General features: G+C 53.7%; 1 protein-coding gene and 1 long non-coding RNA gene across 2 annotated transcripts in view; one reads left to right on the top strand and one right to left on the bottom strand.

Moving 5' to 3' along the window:
* Nucleotides 1–4,080: 4,080 nt before the first annotated feature.
* LOC102154871 lies at nt 4,081–5,872 on the bottom strand. The gene is made up of 3 exons (XR_005379539.1): nt 5,747–5,872; nt 4,868–5,036; nt 4,081–4,759 (listed from the first exon to the last, which is right to left on the bottom strand). It is a non-coding gene; the product is annotated as an uncharacterized LOC102154871 (long non-coding RNA).
* Nucleotides 5,495–9,412, top strand: part of PRKG1 (protein kinase cGMP-dependent 1) — a 1,199,428-nt gene continuing 1,195,510 nt past the window's right edge. Inside the window, exon 1 of the mRNA XM_038576027.1 lies at nt 5,495–5,799. Within this exon, the coding sequence (XP_038431955.1) occupies nt 5,534–5,799 (266 nt within the window). The 5' untranslated portion in view covers nt 5,495–5,533. The remainder of the gene's footprint in view (nt 5,800–9,412) is intronic.

Raw genomic sequence — 9,412 nt, 5'->3', positions numbered from 1 at the left:
GAAGAAAGAGCCCAATCCCTTGTAAAGGCTCACCTGATTGATTTTATCTTATCATCACCAGATGGTCTTCTCTTAAAATCAACAGACTCAGGACCTTAATCACATATGCAAAATCATTTCAGAGGAGTGCTTTGATTTTAGTGTTTGAAGAAGTGGGCAAGGGTACAGATACACGCAGGGTGGGAATCTTGGGGCTATCTTTGAGTTGTGCCCGCAGTATCTGATGAGCTTGGTGAATGTAGTTTAAGTACCACCACCACCACCACCCCCTCAGAGCTGCTCCACTCGGCCCCCTGCTGGGCGATTTTCAAGACTCAAAGCAGGGGGAGTATTATCACTTTACATATATTTATTTACACAGGCTCATATTTAAGTGATAGCTTCTTGCTTTCATCTTGCTTCATTTGAACCTTAAAAGATCAGGTGCAAGAGAATTTAGTATCCATACGTAGTTGGGCAAAGAGGCTCAGGGAGATGGGATTACCTGTGTGAGGTCACATAGCCTTGCCCATCTCTATATTCCAGAAGGAATATGCCATAATTCAAGGTCCTTAACAAACGGCAGACTTTGATTACTATACTACTTCAGGAGCATCATCTCTTAGTTCTTACTTTTATTTTTCAGAATTTCTAGGAAACATTTTCTTTTCAAACCTGTACACGAGATAGCAAAGAATATCATAAACGGCAGTGCTCTTCCAGTTTTATGCAGCACGAGAAAGAGCTCCATGCACAGCAACAGGGCCTGAGAGCAAGCCTCACATTTCTCCTATGGGAAAAAGCATTTCTGTAGGAATGTATTTTTTTTTTCCCAAGAAACATAGCCTATGATTTATTAGGTAAATGCAATCAACAGAAGCTAATTATGAAGTTTAACTGAGGTCACATTCCGTTTGCTGTTTGCATGTTCTGTATGACTAATGCAGATGTGGATGTTTCAGGACTTGGAGCTTTTATCTTGCCTGAAGTGTGACCACACTCATGGGCCCAAGAACGTGCTTCAGAAGATAATGTGGAAGCTGCAACCAGTCTGATGTAGGATTAACTGAAAATGCTCTAAGCTTCTGTTAATCACCAAGTATGTGGCCATCTTTATAGGACCATCGGACTCCATTTTAATTTTCCTTTTTTTTTTTAAAGATATTTTTATTTATTCATGAGACACACACAGAGAGAGGCAGAGACACAGGCAGAGGGAGAAGCAGACTCCCTGTGGGGAGCCGGAAGCAGAACTTGATCCCAGGACCCCGGGGTCACGTCCTGAGCTAAAGGTAGATGCTCAACCACTGAGCCACCCGGGTGCCCCCCATTTTAACTCTTTCTTGTCAAAATTTTAAACTCAACTGAAGTTCAGGGATGGATGTTGCTCCAAACAACAGGCTGGTAGTTTTAACATGTGGATCACAGGGAAAGTGGAATTCTATAGAATTCTCCAAGGTAGAAAGGTGTATGGGCCCAAGGTAGCTTCCACTGCTCATCTTATGAGTGTGGGAAGCGGGTCTCTAGGAGGTTTAGGGACTTGCCCAAGAGCACACAGCCTGGGAAGTGATAGAACTGAGACCTAAGCATAGATGTTTAGGTTCCAAGTCCAACACTCCATTCATTACTTGCATCCCCTGATGGATTGCATCGCCAGCAATTTTCTGCAAATACTGTCATTTCGTAACCAAGAGAAGTGTTTAGACATAAAGTAGTGGAACTGGAGAGGTGGTTTCAATCCCCGCCTCCCTTCCCACCCATGGCAACCACTCCAGAAGCTCCGACCTCTATCCCTGTTTTCATTTTCCCCAGTCTGTCCTCTGCTGCCATCCGTGGGACCTCACTCAAACCACCAGCCCATGACTGTTCTCTTTGCTCTGGATCCTGGGAACGGGTAGTAAAGTCAGTGGTTCCACGGGGTGGGGGTGGGCGCTATGGCAGTGCTCCATCTGCTCAGCAGTGAGTAACTGCTTGAAATTACACCAATGACATCTTTTTGGGAGGAGGAGCATTTTATCACTGACGTCGTTGAGTACGTGTGGTGCACAGGGATAACAAAAAGCAAACTGACTTTTAGTTTTTAATTTTTTTTTTCCATAGACACTGTCCTCCCATTGCCTCCTAGGACACCGACCTGGATTAAAAGACAGGAATCCCCCAGGAGCTATTCACATCTATAAGGCTCCAGGTCCTTTATAAAGTGTTTCCTTTTGGTGGGGGTGTAGACAGGCAATGCACCATCGTAACATTTTGAAAGAAAATGTACTTTTTTTTTTTTAATTGAGGGGTGTGTGGGTGGCTCAGTTGGGTCAACACCTCCTTTTGGCTCAGGTTATGACCTGGAGGGGAGATCAAGCCCCACATTGGGCTTCCGGTTCATGGGGGGGGGATCTGCTTCTCCCTCTACCCCGATGCTCGTGCTCTCTCTCTAACAAATGCATTCTTTAAGAAAATAAAAAAAAATTAAAAACTTGAAATCGTGTATGAAACATAGAGTAGATCCCCAAGTATCACAAGGAAAGCAATTTTGGCAAAAAGACTGCTGAGAAGCCAGAGTCTTACAGCTTTATCTGGGTTCATATGGGGTTTTAAATTTAGTAGGTTCCCATTAGCAAAGAACTCTTAGTTTTGCTGGTCACTGGGCTCAAGGAGAAGTGGACATTTTACTACAGTTCAGGTTGAAGCAGGCCGTGTAGGGATTAAGACAGCCTCGGTCAGGCCTGGACATTGTGGCCAGGGGCATAATCCCTGACCTGGCTGCGCATCAGTTTCTCCATCTATAAAATGGGAATGAATAATACTACCTCCTTTATAGAGTCATTATAGGCATTAAAACCATTTGCATAAAGGACCTGGCCCTGTGCTGCCACAGAGTAAACACTCAATACACGCTCATCATCACTTTTGTTCCAGTGGCCAAAAGACTGTGAATTTTTAATTCTTAGAGGTGTTTTACTCTGATACAAAATTCAGCAGATTTCCTTTATTTCTCTCCCACGGGGAACATGGAAATCCTGGTGTGGGTATTTCTGGACATAACCTCACTTCATAGGAGTTACGATTTTTATTTAGCAAACTTCTCCAAGGGCACTAGATGGCGACATTCTCCTTTAAGAAAAAAAAAAAGGACAGAGAACAAAATAAAACTAAGGTTTCATTAAAACTTTTGCTTTGATAGTTGAAACTCACTGCTACAGATTTAAAAGCAAACAACCCGGGGTAAAGCCGCGTCTCTGAGTACTAAAGGCTGTCAGGATCCCAGAATTTCTAGATTCTTCGGTGTCAGGCTAGGAGCAGCATGTTAGGGAAAGCACTCCGTGTGGGGCACTGGGAATTCTGGACTCACACTTATTAACTTAGGTGACCTTGGACTTTACCTTTTAAGATCTGTTTTTTTTTTTTTTTTTCCCTTTATAACGTGAGGTGATTTGGTTAGATGATCTTTGACACCGTTTTCAGCTCTGAAACGCTAGGATTTTTAATAATTCAGTGTTTACTTTCCTGCCAGGCTTTGTGAAGCGTTCCTTGTACTCTAAGTATTTGTGAAGCCCGTGGACAAGATTGAATGTCCCTGGGTGTCGACGTTACTTCGGTTACTGCTGATGTATTAAAAATAAGATTACTTTTGGAAGATAAGGATTTATTTAGGGTTTTGAGGTGTGTGTGTGTGTGAGTGTGTGTGTGTGTGAAATCTTGGTCTAAATGTTCCTTAAAAAAAAATAAGCAGGACAAACATTTGAATATCTGCATGCAAAATATAAAACTCGAAAAGAAACTTGTCCAAGAGTCATTTTAAAACTATTTCTCTCTGTCTCCCATTAAGTGGAGCCTCTGCTGGATTTTCGAATGTGATAAGGTTTTTCCTAACGTGTTATTTCAAAATGCCAACTGTTTTGAGCATTCCTAAAAGGATCACAGCAGTTTAAATTGCTGCATAGACAGAAGCGACGACGTAACATTAACTATCGGAAGACCCACAACTCCTTCTCGAACACGTGTAAATAAAGCCAGCTTTGGGCATGGGCTGCGATTAAGAAATTCAGAAGTGGCTTGAAATGTTTTTAATTTAAAATAATCAGAGGAGTGGACCTGACAGAAATCTCCAGAACAAAATATATTTAATGATTTATTCATAAACTGAAGGCTGCGCCTGCTTTTCCTTAGGTGTTTCAGACAAGGTAGAAAGATGATTTCTTTTTTTTCTTTCTTTCTTTTTTTTTCTAATAAGTAGCCAGTGATTATATAGTGATCTTTCTTAACTGAAGTCACTATTTCAGAAAAAGTCCTTCGGTATCTTTGTCTGCGGCTAGTTTCTTTCCTTTAAAAAAAGATTTACTAACGTGTTGATCATTACCTGGAGACAGGCTCCTCCCACGGTCACAGATAAATGATTTATGTGATGAAACGTGCTCTTTGTGGCACACACGACAGATAAGAAAAAGAAACCGGAGGCATTCGCCAGTCCTCCTGCTCACACAAGTGGAACAATCCCTTTAGCACGAGGGGGTAGATGCACAGGTGAGGGGAAGACACCGATTCCGTGCAGTTTCCCCCTGGAGGGCGAGCCCCGGCCCTCTGAGGTCAGGCCAGGTCGTGAGATAATCCGGTTGCTCAGTATGCACATTTTAACCGCAGCAGATGAAATCGGGGTTCTGACAAGTTTACAACAGAATCCCCCCCCCCAAAAAAAATAAAAACTTTTGGCTCATCACCACCTGCATATTCATATATTCATTCAACTTTCCCAGCGGCGGTTCACTGTCTCCAGTAAAATTTCATGCTGGAAAAAAAGTTGGAATTGCAAGCGCCCTGTCATTCCTGTCCCTTGGGGTCAGGAGCACAGACAGGGCTGCAGGAGAGGAGAAACGCGGACCCCCCGCCCCCCTACCTCATCCAGGGCGGAGGGGAGGTCAGAAGTGCAAGCAGCGGCCGAGGTCTGCAGGTCTGCAGGTTGCACCGGCCCCAGGCAGCCTCGCGTTCAGGGAACAGCTCACCCCGCGCCTCGCGCGCACACACCCCACCAAGTCTTTAGGCTCCAGTTACAAGCGCTGCGTCATCTGCAGGATCACATGGTAATTGTTGCTATTTCAAGGATCAAGTGGCATAAAGCTCCCCCCACCCCACCCCTCGCCTTTGGTACCATATAGCGTGGACGAGCGAGCGCCCCGTGTGATGGGGTGAGGGCGGGCGCCCCGGGCCAGGCCTGCAGCTGCGAGCGGGCGCGCGGGGGGCTCTCGGGGAGCGGGCGGCCGAGGGCGCGCGGGAGGGGGTCTCCGGGGAGGCCGGGCGGCTCTAATTGGTTTCTCAATGAAAGATAAGCACCCGCTCCCCCGGGCGCCTGGGGACTAGCGCTCGGCCTCGGCTCGCCTCGCCTCGCCTCGCCTCGCCGCCGCTCTTAGACGTCCGGGCGGCCCTCGGAGCTCGCAGCGCGCTCAGCAGCGGGGCCCGCGCCCCGGCCCGGCCCGGCCCCGGCTCCCCGCGCCCCGGGGCAGCGCGCGCCCTCCGCGCCCCTCGCCGTCCGCCCAAAGTTGCGCCCAGGGGCCCCGCGAGGACCATGAGCGAGCTGGAGGAGGACTTCGCCCAGGTCCTCATGCTCAAGGAGGAGAGGATCAAGGAGCTGGAGAGGCGGCTGTCGGAGAAGGAGGAGGAGATCCAGGAGCTCAAGCGGAAGCTGCACAAATGCCAGTCGGTGCTGCCCGCGCCCTCGCCGCACATCGGGCCGCGCACCACGCGGGCGCAGGGCATCTCGGCCGAGCCGCAGACCTACCGCTCCTTCCACGACCTCCGACAGGCGTTCCGCAAGTTCGCCAAGTCCGAGAGGTAGGCGCGCGGGGAGGGCGCGGGGAGGGCGCGGGGAGGGCGCCGCGGAGGGGCTGCTCCGGCTCCCGGGGCCGTCACGTGCTCGCGGGCCCGCGGGGGGCCGCGCCCCGGGTCGCGGGGGCGGGGAGGGCACCCGCAGTTTGCAGGCGCCGCTGCTCCCCGCGGGGCCCGGGCAGGGGGGCGGCCGCGGCGATGTCGGCAGGAGAGTGCAAAGGAGCCCCGCTGTGACCCCCCGGGTGCGCCCCGGGCGCGGGGTGCGGGGAGCCCTCGCGGGCCGGGCTGGGGCCCCGGGCGGGCGGCGCTGCCTGCCGGCCGCGCTCCTGCCCAACCCCCGGCAGAAGTTGGGGCGACGAGGGCGGGGCTGCGGGCGCGCCCCCCCCCCCCCCCCGGAGCTCGCCCCGCCCCGCCCGGCCGCCGAGGCGCCCATCGATCGCGGCTGCACTCAAGCGCCTCTGGACGCTGGGGAGGAAGCGCCGGCCCCAGGCCCATTACGGGCTTTTAGTTTCTGGAAGCGCATCTCCGGGATATTGAATGTTCCATTAGGCGGCCTGACCTGCCCCGGCGTGCGCCGCCCGGAGAGTAGCTGGGCGCTCGGGGGACCCCGCGAGCCCCCCCCCCCCCGCCCCGGGCGTGTGCCGCCGCCTCCAGGGCTCCCGGGCCCCGCCCTCCCCGCCCTCCCCGCGGCTCCCGGTGCACCGAGGGCGGCTGGGGGAGGGGGGCCCGGAGGCCGCGCAGGGGTGAGGAGCGGCGCGCCGAGGGCCGGGCGCGGGGCGGGGGCCGCGGAGGGACTGGCCCGGGGCGCTGCGCGGCTCTGAGGCGCCGTCCAGGGGCACGGCTCGGGGGCCACACCGCGCGTGGGACACGAGGCATCCGCCCTCCCGCCCTCCCGCCGCCCGCGGGGTCTGGCCTCTTGCAGGGGGCGCGGGCCGGGGGGCTGCCCGGGGGCACAGGCCGGGCTGGGGGGGATGCCCGGGGGGTCACAGGCTGGGCTGGGGGGGATGCCCCGGGGGGCACAGGCTGGGCTGGGGGGTGCTGCCTGGGGGCACAGGCTGGGCTGGGGCGGGGGCTGCCCCGGGTCACAGGCTGGGCTGGGGGGTGCTGCCCGGGGAGCACAGGCTGGGCTGGGGGGGATGCCCCGGGGGGCACAGGCTGGGCTTGGGGGTGCTGCCCCGGGGCAAGGCTGGGCTGGGGGGGCTGCCCCGGGTCACAGGCTGGGTTGGGGGATGCTGCCCCAGGGACACAGGCTGGGCTGGGGGGGGCTGCCCCGGGTCACAGGCTGGGCTGGGGGTGCTGCCTGGGGGCACAGGCTGGGCTGGGGGGGCTGCCCGGGGGGCACAGGCTGGGCTGGGGGGTGCTGCCCCGGGGGGGCACAGGCTGGGCTGGGGGGTGCTACCTGGGGGGCACAGGCTGGGCTGGGGGGGATGCCCAGGGGGCACAGGCTGGGCGGGGGGGGCCTGCCCCGGGGCACAGGCTGGGCTGGGGGGTGCTGCCTGGGCTGGGGGGGCTGCCCCGGGGCTGTGGCGGGCGGGGGGCGCCGCCGGGTGCGCATTCCGCGGCCGCCGCCCTGCCCTGCCCGTGGCTCAGCAGCTGGAACCCATCTGCCCACCTCCTTAAGGAGCCACTTCATCAGCGGTCGCCGGCAGCTGCTCGCCTCCAGGGCCGACGGGCCGGCCGGGGCTTTATCGCATTTTTGGAATTGCAGACCGCTGCGTCCCGGCCGGCCCCTCGGCCCGCACCCCCCCAGGAAGCCCCCCCGGAGCCGCTCTCACCCGGGAGCTGGCTCTCAGAGGCGCTTTTATTCTCCTCGACGAGCCGTCGCTGCAGGCATGAGAGGAGGTTCTGTGTGCAGGGGAGGGACGGCGGTGCTCCTGGGCAGGCTCCTGCGGCCTTGCACCCCCGCCCCCCCTGGGGTGCCCGTCGGGGTGGGAGCCCCAAGCCCAGGCCTTGGTCCTGCGCAGGGGGGCGAGGGGGGCAGAGCGTCCACAGCCTGCTTCCTCTGCGCTCTGATTGACGCGGGGATGCAGGCAAACTTTCCCCCACTCAGCACTTCGGAATTTTGTCTTTTTTTTTACACTTTCAAATGGGAGCCTGCAGTGTATTTTCAGCAAGCTGACTCATGAGAGTTTCAAGAATTTTGGCAGGTATAATATATGGGGAGAGGGACCCTTGGAATCAGGTGCCCATCCTAGGCTTTGCGAGACAATAGCAACTTAATTATTGGTCTGACACTTCATTCTGGTCAAGAAAGGAAATAAAGAAATAAAGTATCTGGCACCCCGGGGGGCTCAGTGGTGAGCATCTGCCTTCAGCTCAGGCCCTGATCCCGGGGTCCTGCGATCCAGTCCTGTATCAGGCCTCCCTGCATGGAGCCTCCTTCCCCGTCTGCCTGTGTCTCTGCCTCTCCCTCTGTGTCTCTCATGAATGAATGAATAAATAAAATCTTTAAAAAATTAATGAAAAAAAAAAAACAGTGTTTCTCAGATACAACACTTAGCGGCAAACAAGAGGCCTTCATAAGAAAAGTGTGTCAGGTCTGGAGGTGAGCTGCTCCATCGCCTCCTGCACCCCTTGTTTTGGGAAACTGTGCCGTCCTGATGGGCTCGCTGGGCCCGCCCCAAGAGCGCTTTATTGCAGAGCTAATGCTCGTGTGCCGTTGCTGTAGAGTTTGAGGGATAGGTACGCGTGAGTTCATTTCAAACTTTACTAGGACACGCAGTTTTTATACGAACGGGAAACGTATTTGGAAAGTACAGGAGTCTGGTGGGCAGAATGATAAAAGAGCTTTTGCCTCGAAGCTCTGTTTTAGAAAATGATGGCAATCTAAAATATTTACATAATAGGTGGCAAAAAATATCTCCAGCATTTATTGCCGTGGAAGGAAACGGGAGACTTCGCTAACTGTTGTAATCAAGTCAGTCCAATTAGCCAGCCTTCCATGTGTCCACGGAGGGTCTAAGGCACAATCTCCATTAAGAATGATCTAAGTATCCAAGGAATGCTTAGATGAAAATTATACTAGGGAAAGGGAAGATCTGAGTGCTCAGCAGAAGTATCAAGTGTACAGTGTGATGATCGTGTTCAAAAAGCAAGCGCCCGACTTACTGCAGTCCTCATTTTCAGACCCCATGGAGATGCCCAGTAGGGATCAAGTGATTTTCTTGGAGAACTGTAGGGTATTTTGGATGATGATGATGACATTTTGAATTTATTTATCACTCCCTGCCAGTTAAATTCAAGCATTTCACATAGTTTTCTGTGAACTCTCGATTCCCTGCATGTACATGCTCCACACCAAGAATTCCCTAATATCCACCTAATTCTTCCCCTGAGTTTTTCTTACACACACACACACACACACACACACACACACACACAGACACAGACACACACACCTAAATTCCTTGTTTTGGCTGCCCCGTTGGCTCAGAGGACTGCAAACAGTTGTTGTTTTTGAAGTAGCTGAAGCAAAGGCTGGAATCAATATCAATCTGTAGTAGGAACAATAGATCAGATCCCAAAGACGTTTGAGCTATTCTTGTCACAAATCCCTTGATTCTTTCTTGGTGATGTAAATTCATCATTTGGAACTTGAACTTCCCTCCACCGGGACATG

Source organism: Canis lupus, chromosome 26 (assembly GCF_011100685.1).
Source record: "Canis lupus familiaris isolate Mischka breed German Shepherd chromosome 26, alternate assembly UU_Cfam_GSD_1.0, whole genome shotgun sequence".
Lineage (NCBI taxonomy): Eukaryota > Metazoa > Chordata > Mammalia > Carnivora > Canidae > Canis > Canis lupus.
This window is presented reverse-complemented; position numbering and strand designations above follow the sequence as displayed.